Source organism: Rhinolophus sinicus, chromosome 17, assembly GCF_057876585.1.
Source record: "Rhinolophus sinicus isolate RSI-liver-muscle chromosome 17, RSI-T2T, whole genome shotgun sequence".
Classification (NCBI taxonomy): Eukaryota; Metazoa; Chordata; class Mammalia; order Chiroptera; family Rhinolophidae; genus Rhinolophus; species Rhinolophus sinicus.
In genome coordinates, this window is record NC_142517.1 from 48,905,624 (window position 1) to 48,919,232 (window position 13,609).

The 13,609-nt window shown below is 35.9% G+C and overlaps 1 protein-coding gene across 4 annotated transcripts in view; it reads left to right on the forward strand.

Annotated features, from left to right (window-relative positions):
• Positions 1 to 13,609, forward strand: part of VPS8 (VPS8 subunit of CORVET complex) — a 233,582-nt gene that overhangs the window by 170,101 nt on the left and 49,872 nt on the right. For all 4 annotated transcript variants that reach the window (XM_019735832.3, XM_074328957.2, XM_074328952.2 and 1 more), the window contains exons 42-44: positions 1,461 to 1,541; positions 3,131 to 3,300; positions 5,428 to 5,593. In XM_019735832.3, coding sequence (XP_019591391.3) covers positions 1,461 to 1,541; positions 3,131 to 3,300; positions 5,428 to 5,593 — 417 coding nt within the window. The remainder of the gene's footprint in view (positions 1 to 1,460; positions 1,542 to 3,130; positions 3,301 to 5,427; positions 5,594 to 13,609) is intronic.

The window sequence follows — 13,609 nt, forward strand, 5'->3', positions numbered from 1 at the left end:
GCTTATCTGCTTAATAGTTTTGTGATCTTAGAGAATTTTACTTAACCTCTCTGAGCCTGTATTTCTTTATTTATAAATGTTCTGGAAGGGATTTAGTGATATGTCTGTAGTAAGTACTTAGCACTGTACTTGGTATATGCTACCCACTTAGTAAATAGCAGCTACTTTTATCATTACTGTTTGGTTGATTCCCCTGTTTAGCATGGAAGAGTCATTTATATCATATGTAACCTCATATTAAAGTGAAGTAATAGATTTGATATACTCATTTATTAGCAGAAACTTGTATTATCATTCCTAGCCTAGCCAAAGGTGCGGCAAAATGAGCACACAAATGTGCTGATGGAGATAAAAATTGCATAATACAACATTTTGGAAGAGCAATTAGGCAGTGTGTATGAGTACCCATAAAAGAGCTCTTTGAGACTGTAATTTCCTTTCTAGACATCTCTAAAGAAAGAGATCCAGACCAAAATTTGCAGCCACTGGCATTTGATAATGGTGGGATTTGGGTGTGGGGGGTGGGCAGGGAAACTTGAATGTCTAACAACAGAGAATGGTTGAATAACACAATAAATAGTATTTTCACATAATTCATACCCTGTAGCTATTGCAAAATATTTGATGATATGGGAAACTGCTCACAATATACTATTAAGTAAAAAAGGCATAAAAGTAGTAACGTGAAACACTCAAATTTTGTACACTAATAAATACAACCCTTTTTCTTGCTCTTTCTCTCCTTCCCCAGAAACAAAACTGAAAGAATATACATCAAAAGTGTTTATCTCTGGGTGGATGGATTTCATTTTTTTGTTGTTTTATTTTTGTACACGTTAATGTTTTCCAAATTGTATATAATACACAAATTACTTGGCAAACCTCTTATGAGACGCACTGGAGGGAAGATTGGGTATCTGGTGTTTATCAGTAGTGACTTCATTGAGAAAAGCTTCGAAAAACTGAAAGCTGCTCCTTGGATTCATAAATTCATCTCCTAAACTGAAGTCTTTCTCCTAAACTAGAGTAATTTAGTTGGTTTAGGCCAGGAGGTGGCCAAATGTTGGTCGCAGGAGTTACTAGACAGATTCTGGGTACTCCTGAGTACATTGGTTTTAAAGTAGCAGCTAAATAAGAGCTCCATGTGGAAGAGCTGGTCTTTAATATGTAGGAGAGGGAGGAAATTCTTTCAGAAACGAAATCAGAGTGAAATTAATTAGACTTGCAGAGAAGATTATTAAGCAAGAGGCTTGGATCATTTTAATTTTATTTTTCCAAAATATTTGTGATGGCCAGAGGGAGACCGATGTGCATTTCCACTGGGAGCTTCATGGACGAATAAATATATTGTGACTAAAAAAATACTTGAATATTTGGCCCTTTCAGATAAGTTATATTTTAAAATAATTTTAAAATGCTAAGAACAGCATTATAATTTTTTGCAACTTTTTTCAAATTAGGATCCAGTTTATGGCAAAGGAAAACTTGGAGAAATCCAGGGACTGATTCTGGGAATGTTGGATACCTTTAACTATGAACAGGTAAGCTACTTTATATTTTTAAGCCTGTCCTAAGGTAAAAAGAAGCAATTTCTTTTTTCTTTGCATCTGTGCTTTTTCTTTTCAAATTACCATCTATTTAGTAGCGGTTTGGTAGATTGACCTTAATTGATTAATACATAATTTTTTATACACACATTCTAAAATGTGGAAATGCACCAAATTTGGATTCATTTTGTTTTGATTCATTGGCAGAGGGACAAACATCTTTTTTTTGAAATAAAAAATATGAGTGAGAAACTGTCTGGAAAAATAATTGAATGCAAACATACAACCCATGAAAAGGAAGCGTCAGCAAGAATATAGAAAACTGCAAAATAAAATTAAGAGTGTTCTTTTAAACATCCTGAAGCAGATGATTGCCACTAACCAAAAATGGTCATTAGTCTTCCTTCTCCTAACTCAAAACTGCCTGTAGCTTTAATTCTCAGTAGGAGCCAGCCTGGTGTACAAAATGTTTTCTTACTGTACTTCAAAGTGACTCACGAACCCACCTAGGAAAAGTGCTATGTGGGCATGTTAGATATGATGTCTGCTTTTCCAATAATCAGAGAAGAAAATGAAAAAGAAGAAACATTTGGGTGGCAGAGCTTTTCTTAGGGTATTGTAGGAACTGCAGTTTTGCTAAGCATAGCCCAGGGAAGCCAGGGCCCCTGCAGGCACACACTGCATGTTGGCAGAAGGAAAGCTGAGTGCAGGGCAGAAATTTTTTGTGAACTTCTGAAGAGGAGGAAAAGATGGGGTTGATTGGAAAGAATTACATTTAGTTCTAATAGATGTACCATTAGAACTAAAAGTTCTGCATTACAGATAAAGCTAATGGACTAGGCTATGTAGCAAGGAGGACGGTTAGTATATCTTTCCCCTTTCAGACTGACGGAAAAGAACCCAACTGTACATCTAAATGATATATATGAGTGTTGCGAATTAGATATAGTTTGAAAACAAAACAATGCTTTATAAGCACATAGAGCCTTAAAAGGACTTAATGTAGGGCTGCAAAAATGTCTTTATGTGACTTAATGACAGATGTCACAGTCTTGCAGATTCAAATGACTAAGTGCTGATCAGAAAAATGTGATCTCTCTGGCTCAAGGGAGATGAAAACTGAGTAATGGCTGTTAGCTTTGCCACTGAAAGGTTATTTGAAATATTGCCATGGATGCAGTTTCTATTAAAAAAAAAATCAGGGATATTTTTGTTATTTGTTACAGCACTTCAAGCCACTCAGAAAAAAATTTATTTTATACATGTAATAAATAAAGAGATGTGGGTTTCTCTAGTCATTCAAAATGAATTAAGCTATAAACTTATTTCTCAGTAGAAACCAGTAACAGCCTTTTAATAATTATTTTGAGAATCTTAATGTCTGCACTTGTCATTACTCTGCACATTAAAGTTAACCACTTATGGGGTTTTTGATATTTGATTAATTTTATGCCTTTGTAGTGTATTCCAGTTTCAATTGTTTGTGGTTGAGAACTAAACAACTGATATTCCTTATTCATCTCCTTTGTCTCTTTCACTTTATAAACCAATTTGTTTGTTTTTTTGGTTTGGATCTTTCCCAGACCCTGCTGGAAACAACTACTAGCCTCCTAAACCAAGATCTCCACTGGTCATTGTGTAACCTGAGAGCTTCAGTCACCAGAGGACTGAATCCCAAGCAGGATTACTGCTCTATATGTTTGCAGCAGTACAAGAGACGCCAAGAAATGGCTGACGAAATTATTGTCTTTAGGTAAGAGAAGGAAATGTTATATGTGTCATGTATGTGTATTACCAGGCAGGAATACGGGTGGATACACAGCCCCAGTCAATCACTCTAGCAGTGAACAAAACAAGGCAATGTTCCTGCCCTTATAGACCTTACATTCTTCCTGGGAGTCGGGAGAAATAGGTATTAGGATGGTCGGGCAATAAGTACAGAGTAATAAGACCTAGGAGGAAAAATACAGCACAGGTAAGGGGATGGAAGGATGAAGAGTTCGGGGTGAGAGGCCTATTTTAAGACACCATGATAAAGAAAAACATCTCTAAGGAAGTGACATTTCAGCAGAATGAGAGAGGTAGGCGTGAACGTTCAGAATATATTTTAAGGGTAGAGCTAACTTGCAAATGTATTAGATACGGAGTGTGAGTTGCCTGAGCAACTGGATGGACGGCTACCATTGTCTAAGATGAAGAAGAACAGGTGTGAGGACCTGGGAAAATCAAGAATTTTGTCTTGGAGATGTTAGGTTTGAGATGACTATTAGACATCCAAGTAGGGATGTCAGGTAGACAGTTATTCTAGTAAGAAACCTAGAGACCTGTCTTAGAAATATAAATTTAGAAAGCATCAGCATTTAAATGATATTTAAAGCACAGTGCAAAGAGAGAAGAAATCTAGTATAAAAGTGACAGGTTTGATCTCAGGATCAAAGACAGCCCACCTAGAATAGGTAGGGGCAATGTAAGATAAACTCTGTAGCCAAACTTCTCGAAGAGTGAAGGAAAGGAAAAATGGTAAGAGATGACTTTAGAGAAAGAGCAAAGGCCACGTCATGTAGGAAGTGGGTCATTATAAAGACTTTAACTTTTACTCTGAGATGAGAAACCATTGGATGGTTTTGAGGATAGGGTTGACATGATCTGACCTGTGTCTTAAGGATCACTTTGACCACTGTTGAGAATGGACTATAGAAAGTCAAGGGTGAAAGCAGAATGACCAGTTAGGCTGTTGCAGCAATCCAAGTGAGAGATGGCCCAAGGTGATAACGATGAAGTAAAAAATGGTAGGATTCTGGATCTATTCTGAAGCTAGAGCTGATAAGATCTGTTACAGATTGGATGTGAGGTGCGAAAGAAAGAGAATGGTCAAGGATGACGCCAAAGTTTTTGTCCTGAGAAACTGGAAGAGTGTGTTGCCATTTGTTAAGGTGTGGAAGTTTGGCTGAGAGTACGCAGTGAGAGTGGAGTGGGGTGAAATCAAGAATATGGTTTTGGATATGTTAAATTTAAGATGTCTGTTAGATATCCAAAATGGAGTTCTTGAGGAGACCGATAGATGGGTTTTAGGAGAGAAGTGTAGGCTGAAGGTAAAATGTTGGCAGTCATCAGCTTGTCGGTGGTATTTTAAAGCTATGGAACTGGAAGGAATTACTAAAGGAGCGAGGGTAGCTGTATAAGAGAAGAATACAGAGGAGAAAAACTCTAGAAGAGACAAGTTATATACAGAAAGAGAGTAGAGAAAGACTGTAAAGACTACAGAAGAGAAAAGGATTGACTTCTGCGGCAACTAGTATTTCAGGGTGGAGAAATGAGGGGGAATCAGCAAAGACGACTGAAAGTTATACTGAGCACTCACTTCTGGGAGGCTCATTTGGCAACTCAGTGTAACCAGTAGGGAATTTCTTCATAAGAATCACGTAAGAATTTACTATACCACTGACATTTTTGTAAATGCTTTATCGAATCACAACTCTTGCACCTTGAATTTTATGAAGCAGACCACTCATGTTGTTGTCAAGCTTATTATCAATATCAATAATTTTGATTTTCCCAATTAACTTTTTTTCAAAATGTCTAAAAATATTTCATAGTTTGAGAAATGAACAGACGTTCAACTCATCCCCCAGGTGATTTGTAGTCAGAGAACTTCTTCTGTTCCTACTCACAGCTTCAGTGTACAAGTATGTGAGTCTGGATTTTTACAAAGAGAGGACAACAACAAGTATATTCCCTGTGTTGTTTCTTAACCTATACAACCAGCAGTGCATTCCAGCTTATGAGAAATCTTTATCACTTATAAACACACTCTAACATAGCTTATGTTTATGGATTTTATGGTAGTGAAAAGTGCAAATTGGTTGCCTTCACTTTGCAGCTGCGGCCATTTATATCACTCATTCTGTCTGCAAAACAAAGAGTGCACCATAGAAATTGAGGGGCAAACGAGATGGACATGCTACAAATGCAGCTCAAGTAACAAAGTAGGAAAACTAAGCGAAAATTCATCTGAACTTAAAAAAGGAAGGATAATCCCATCACAGGTAAGACTTGTTTTCATGTCAAGGTGGAGATGGTCTTTTCTTACCCATGTTTTGTAGGCCCTGCTCATTTTTTTCAGTTCCTATAGCCTTCAGCAAATTTACCTGATGGGTATCCAGTACATGACATCTGTTCAGTCCCATTTAGAGGAGAGCTTCTCTGCTCTGTCCAGCACTGAAAAACGGGGATTTGAGAGCAACAGAAGGCTTTTTCTGCCCTGAAAAAGCTTAAGATCTAGTTGAATAGAGATGTACACACATGAGCCTACCTTAAGATCCTTTGACAAAGTTAGAGGTCAGCCAGTACAAATGCTGCAGTACTAATGAGTACCTATGCTCGTATGTGCTGAAGAGTTCTCACTTTTACGTAGGGATGATGGACAAGGTACATACACGTGTGTTCTGTGCATGGTTTTCTCAGTGGGGTAACTTTCTTCAAAGACCTTGATGCAGCAGTGTTCATTTGAGACATTTTCATTGCCTTTGGAGTCTGACTAACGGACTGGAAACAATTTTTGTTCATTTTACAGCCTTTCTTTTTTCTTCTTAAGCAGGCAAAACCCCCTTACCTAGTGTCTCCCAGGTAACAGTTTGGAATTTCTATACTCCAGGGGTAGGCATTCATTTATATGTTCTCCCAATATATATGGAACTGTGTGCCTGGCACTGTGCTAAGTGCTGGCGATATAATAGTAGGCAAGACATTTGACTTGTAGAGTTGACAACCAATGAACTTAGGAAGACATTTTGAATAAGTGTTCTCAAGTTCTTTCTGACACCAGTCCTGTCAGTTCTCTGGACTGCGTGTCCAACAATTCAATTCATTTCTGACATTGGCTTCATTCCCATAAGACTGCCCTCACTTTGACACCAGTCCCGGACGGGGTACCCCGGTTACCCGCACTCTTGTCTAACTTGCCCAATTCAGGAGTCCCCGTGACACCCCACTCCCCAACCAGGTTTGATAATTCACTAGAATGGCTCATAGAACTTAGGCAGATACTTTACATTTACCTGTTTATTATAAAGGCTACAACTCAGGAAGAGCCCAATGGAAGCAATGCACATGGCGAGGTAGGGAGGAGACAGGTGTGCAGAGCCCCTGTTCCCTCTCCCAGCGTGCCGCCTGCCCAGCACATCAGTGTCTTTATGAGCTGGGGAGCTTCTTGAACCTCTTTTAGGGGTTTTTAGAAGTTTCATTATGTGGTCATGATTGATTAAGTCATTGGCCATTGGTGATTAACTCAATCTCTAGCCCCTCTCCCCTTCCCAGAAGGTTTGGGAGGGGGCAAAGGATGGTAGAATTAAAATAATTAACCCTTTAAAACATGGCTTGATCTTTCTGGTGACCAGCTGCCCCTTCTGAAGCTCTCTAGGGGTCCCCAGGCACCCATCATCTAATTAGCATACAAAAGACACTCTTATTATTCAGGAGACTCCAAGAGTTTTAGGAGTTATGTGACAGGAACCAGGGACAAAGACCAAATTTTTTTTATTCTACTTAGCGATGAACTGTGCTGTAAGAGGAGATAATGAATAGATCTGATCTAGTCATGGGAGGTCACGGAAGGCTTCCTCAAAATGCCATGTTAGCTGACCCTGAAGGAAAAAAAAGAAGTAAGCTAGACAGGTTTAGGTGTAAGGGTAGGCAGGAGGAGGAGGATTCCAGGCAGAGGGAACGATACACAAAAGAAACATACAGCATCTCTACTGTGAAGCAGGAAAAAGCGTGCAACTAGACATTGAGCATGATTGGATCTAGAGAGTGAAAGAGCGTGGTTATGAGATGAGGCTAGTGGGGTAAACAGAAACCACATTAATTAATTTTATGTTTGTGCTAAAAAAAAAAAAAGGAAGATATTAAAGGGTTTTAAGGAAGGAATGATATGATCTGATCAGAATAGGTTTTTGTGTTTTTTTGACCAGTATTTTTAAAAGAACACTGCAGAAAACAGATTGAAAGGAAAGCATGAATGATACAGGGAGACCAAGAATATTGAAGTAATTTAGAGGAGGGAAGTGGTAACTTGGTCTAGAATGGTAGGAATTGGGATGCAGAGGACATATTGGAGCTTTGTTTAAGATGAGCACAAACATCAAAAAGGAGAATTTATTGTTGGAGTTAATGAAGTCTGCAGGACATAAAGGTCAAGATGTTCAATATAGTTTCCAGATTGAAAATTTTGTTAACTATACATCTAAAACACTTTCTTGTTTGCATTTAGGATAGGAAAGATCGGTCCTGTGATTCCCAGCATCTTTCCAAGATGAAGCCAAATGCAGATGGGGAACCTTTATTTATATAGATACCTAAAGCATTACATCTTAGGGCACTTGAGTTTTTTTCTCTTTCAGTTATATCCTATGCATAAACAACTTGTGATTATATACATATTATGGCCTAGATAGTACCAATTAGATTTTTTTCCCTTTTTTCCTAGATAATTCTGAGAGGCTAAAATAGGCAATTACATATTATATATGTAATTATGTATTTTAATACACAATTTACAAACAGTAAAATTCACCTTCTGTGAATTTTGGCGACCACCTATACAATCAAGATATATAGAGCAGTATTATTACCCACCGCCTCAAAAGTTCCCCATATCTCTTTGTAGTCAACCTCTCCCCATATCCTCAACTCCTGGCAACCACTGATCCTTTTTGAGTTAATTTTTAATCGGGTGTGACATAAGGACTGAGGTTCATTCTTTTGCATGTGGATATCCATTGAATTGCATTTGTACCTTAATTGAAAATCAATTGACTAGATTCTAGACTTTCTATTTTATTCCATTAGCTATATGTCTATCTTATCTCTAATACTGTAGCTTTATAGTAAATCTGGATCAGGTAATGTGATCCTCCAATTTTGTTCTTCTTTCTAACATTTGGCTATTCTCCTTCCTTTGCTTTTCCATGTAAAATCAGCTTGTCAATTTCTACAAAAACATCATGCTGGGATTTAATTGGGATTGTGTTGAATATATAGATCAATTTGGGGAGAGTTGACATCTTAACAGTATTGAGTCTTCCAACTCATTAACATGGTGTATCTCCCAATTTATTTAGATCTCTGATTTATTTCATCAGTGTTTTGTCATTTTTGGCATATACATCTTGTACATATTTTACAAGATTTATTTCTAAATGTATAATGACTTTTGATGCTATTATGTATTTTACTGTCTTATATTTCAATTTCTATTGCTGAAATATAGAAATATATTTTTGTATATTGACCTTGTATTCAATAACAAATGACTTTACTAAGCTTACTTATTAATATTAATACGTTTTTGTATTAATTCTTTGGTATTTTCTACATAGACAATAATACCATGTGCAAATAATGAACTTTATTTCTTGTTTTCCAATTGTATGCCTTTTATTTCTTTTTCTTCCCTTATTGCATTGGCTTTCAATCCAGTGTTGAATAGGAATGGTGAGAATAGATATCCTTTCCTTCTTACAGATCTTAGGGGAAAGTATTCAATTTTTCATCATTAAGTATAATGTTAACTGTAGGCTTTTTGTGTGTAACCTTTATATCATGTTTAGGAAGTTCCCTTCTATTCCATGATTTGCTAAGAATTTCTTCATAAATTAGTAATTGAATTTTGAAGCCATTTATAGGACATTAGTTGCCTTGTTTCTTCATTCCCACACCTCATACAATGAAGAAAGACAATAACCTATTTCATTGTCTTTTCTCCTGCCTTATCTCAGAGCATATAGAAAGGGAAATTATTTTAAAGTGAATCTGGATGTCAAAGGCAGCTTTATTCTGAGACTATCCCATTCAACAGGGCAGAAGAAGTGATTCAACTTTTTCATTCTTTAGGAAACTCCAATAAGATTATTGATTAGATCTCGAAAACCTCTTTTTGATGCTTTTTAATAATGAAGCAAGCTAGAATGAGAATGATTTTGGATTTCTTAAAATTTCCTCTAGCTGTCTGTCTCCCTTGTTTTTCTTACTAAGGTATTATAAAAAGATCTAGTAGATTGGTAACACAAGAAAGAAAGAAACATCAAATATATGCTTGAGATGTGTTTATGTTAATTTTCACAACTTTATGAGGATGATATAGTCCTTATTTTACAGCTGAAGGAACTATATGTAGTTCAGAGAGGGAGGGGCAATATTTGAACTCAAGTTTGTAAGACCATTTTCTTTCTTTTTATTTTTTTAATTAAATTTATTGGGGTGACATTGGTTAGTAAAATTATAGGTTACAAGTATACATTTCTATAAATACATCATTTATATATTGCATTGTGTGTTTACAACCCAGCATCAGCTCTCCTTCCATTGCCATATATTTGACCTCCTTTTCCCCTTTCTACTGTGTTTCTTCGAAAATAAGACGTAGCTGGACCATCAGCTCTATAATGTCTTTTGGAGCAAAAATTAATATAAGACCCAGTCTGATATTATATTAATAAGACCCAGTCTTTTATTATAATAAAATAAGACTGGGTCTTATATTAATTTTTGCTCCAAAAAACGTGTTAGCGCTGATGGTCCAGTTGTGTCTTATTTTCGGGGAAACCCGGTACCACCCTCCCTCCCCTCTTACCCTCTGGTAACCACTAAACTGTTGTCTGTCTATGAGTTTTTGTTTGTTTGTCTTGTTCCTTTGTTGCTTTCAGTTTTATATCCCACTTGAGTTAAGTCATATAGTTCTTGACTTTTTCTGTCTGACTTATTTTGCTTAGCATAATAATCTCAAGATCCATCCAAGTTGTCTCAAATGGCAGTATTTCATCTTGTGGCAGAGTAGTATGCCACTGTGCATATATACCACATCTTATTTATCCAGTCATCTATTGAAGGTCACTTTGGTTATTTCCATGTCTTGGCCACCTAAATAATGCTGCATTGGACATCAGGTACATATATCTTTACGGACAAATGTTTTCAGATTTTTTGGAGAGGGATTACTGGGTCATATGGTAATTCTATTCTTAATTTTTTGAGGAACCTCCATACTGTTTTCCATAGCAGCTGTACCAATTTACATTACCACCAGTAGTGTAAGACCATTTTCACTCCCAGTTTCCTGCCTTCAGCCTGTTCTATTCTTAGCATTCTGGCTGTATTGAAACCGGTTAAAGCTGATTTCTAAACTATAGCCATACTGTACTGGCTGTGCTAATTAAAATTTCTTACCATTGTGTGAGCCAGTCACATTTTTAATTACAAAAAAAAAAAAAAATTAAAATGATGGCTTTTATTATGCTTTATGTCACAAAAGTTCTACTTTGCTCTTTTAATTTCCTTTGAAAGTATATTAGCCCTGGTTAAGTTCCTAGCCAGTGCAGGAGGCCAACAATGGTGAGGGCCCCGGTTACTCTGAAGTCAGTCTGAGACTGCCGGTCAGCTCTCGCCTGTTGCTCTCTACCCCCCAGAGGGTACTAAATGCATTTGAAGCTTCTCACTACTTTCGTAATGTGAGCTTTCTATCAAATAGTTTTTTATTTCATCCTTTTCCAAGACTTGTGATAATTGATTTTTAGTTATTCAATTTCTGATTCCAATTCAACAGGATGCAACAGTTACCCTCAAAACTATGGTTTTGGTGGATAAAGTCTTTCTTCTTGCCACTCCTTATCTCATTTCTGTTTTTCACAACTGGTCAATATATATAACTAGTAACTGACATAGCAGTTGTCTTCCAACAGATTTGCACAGATGTGATGAAAGGTATTTCCCTAGAAAGCTTGCTTTCCTAAGGAATAAGCACTTTTCTCTTTTTTACAGATAGAAAAAAAATGACTCAAATTTCATTCTTTCCTTATCTCCTCTCCCCCCACTCAAGCTTATAGCAGCTCAATCAGAAATGTAGGTTCACAGAATAGTCCTTGCAAGTCTCTATGATTCTCTGGTTTGCTTTCTCCACATATTACCCACAGATGAAATACATTGGAATAACTAATTTTAGCTGAAGAACTTATTATTCTATTATATTTAATGTTCCAACATAATATAATATAATACAATATAATATAGTATAATACAATATATAATTTTCTTTGATTATTCCTTTATTAAATTTATAATAGCAAATAACCATCTTCATTGGTACTGATTAGCATTGGAAGACATTAACTTGCTATTCATTTTAAAAATAAATATTGGTCAACAGGTGACTTGATATAAATTCAAAGAAACATAATTGAAGGTTTACTGGATTTCAGTTTTAACGTTATTATATTATTAACAGGGCTTAGAGTTCTTGAGAGCTGGTAATAAACTAATGCATTATTTATGTACCAGAAACATTCAAGTTGTTATTCCTTTTAAAATTTTAAAAAACAAGAGCATTTAGAGACTCATTTGAAAGAATTTTATAATGTATTGCTCAGTATCTTTTCAGATTTGGATAAACCATCCCTTATATTAGAGTTTTTTTGTTTCTTCAATGAGGTAACTATCCAAGGAAGAAGGGCAGTAGAGATAAACACATAGGCCTACTCATCCTTTAATAATCACAAAGGGAGATAATTAAATAAGTTGATATTTTCCCTGGTACTTGGAGTGGTTTTATTTCTTCATTTTTAAAGTTGTCTAAGAAAATGTTTTGTTTTTCAGGGTAAATTTATAAATAACATCAGAGGGAAGTATTTACAACTTCCAAGTAATTGTTTAGTAAGTCACATTTATTTATGCTCACCGGTCATGATTTTCTATTAACCATTGTACATTGCTTATTTATTTGGGGTTCCCACCATAAATTGGATATTTGGTTTACATGCTATTGAATGAAATAGGAACATGGGTATTAATGCCCTGTTTTCATTTGTACATTTTAAAAGAATATTAGCTCCCAGTTGTAAATACGTTAGATTGAAACTAAATGCTAAAAAATGAGATTTCAGTTTTTGGTTTATAGCAACATTTCTTAGAAGATTCTAAATTCTAAATTAAATTTACAGATTAAATAAAGATTAATATATCTCAGAAGTACAAGAAGTGATGAATGTTCCTATTAAAAAAATGTTTTTGAGACTTTTACCCATTTTCCAGTAATCTTGTTATACTCTAGTACTAAGCGATTTATTACTGTAGCCAATATTTACTGTATGCCTGGTTTGGTCCAAGCACTATTCTTGGTACTAAGTATACACTGGTGAACAAAGAAAACATAGTTCCCACCATCGTGTAGCTTACCATCTAGTAAGAGAGATAGACAATAATTAAACAAACAATATATCAAGTATGTAATTTCAAATTGTGATTGGTATATAAATGCTGTGATGGGAAAGAATAGAATGTTATGGGAAGAAGAACATGAGGGGAAACCTACTTTGAATTGGGTGGTCAGGGAATATCTATCTGCAGAGAAGATGCTTAAGCTAAGACCTGAAAGATAAAAAGGTGCCAGCCTGAAAAAGAACATTACAGGCAAGAGAGAACAACAAGCACAAAGCAACTGAGGAGGGAGATGACCTGTTCACGAAGCTGAAAAAAGATCAGTGGTTAGAACATAATGGCTGAAGGGGACTATGACAAGGAATGAAATGAAGAGCGAGGCAGGGCCACATCCTGAATAGCCTGTAAGACTCTGGCAGAGTTTCGTTTGTATTTTTAGAGAGAATAGGATTTAAAAATCCTTTTTAAAAAAAGTATTAATATGATCCATTGATTGTGTTTGTGGAAAATGGATAGGCAGCCACATCTTTATTACCAGCCCAGTCTTCACCTCTGCCTGAGCACTGTAACAATCAGATTCTTCAAGTTCTATACATTTGTGCACTTCCCTTTGATCCAGAAAAGGGCTTGTGTCCAAGAGACTGAAGGATGACAATAGTACCTTGAAAGTGTTTCCAGTCTTTATGTAGAACAAAAGCTTTGACAGAAATATAGGCAAAGGACATTAAAAAAATTATATTGTCTAATGAAATGTGAAAAAGTATTTAACTTTACTAGTGATCAAAGATATACAAGTTAAAGCTGTAGTATGATGTCACTTTTTTACTTATTCAAAAACTGGAACATTTTTAAAAATA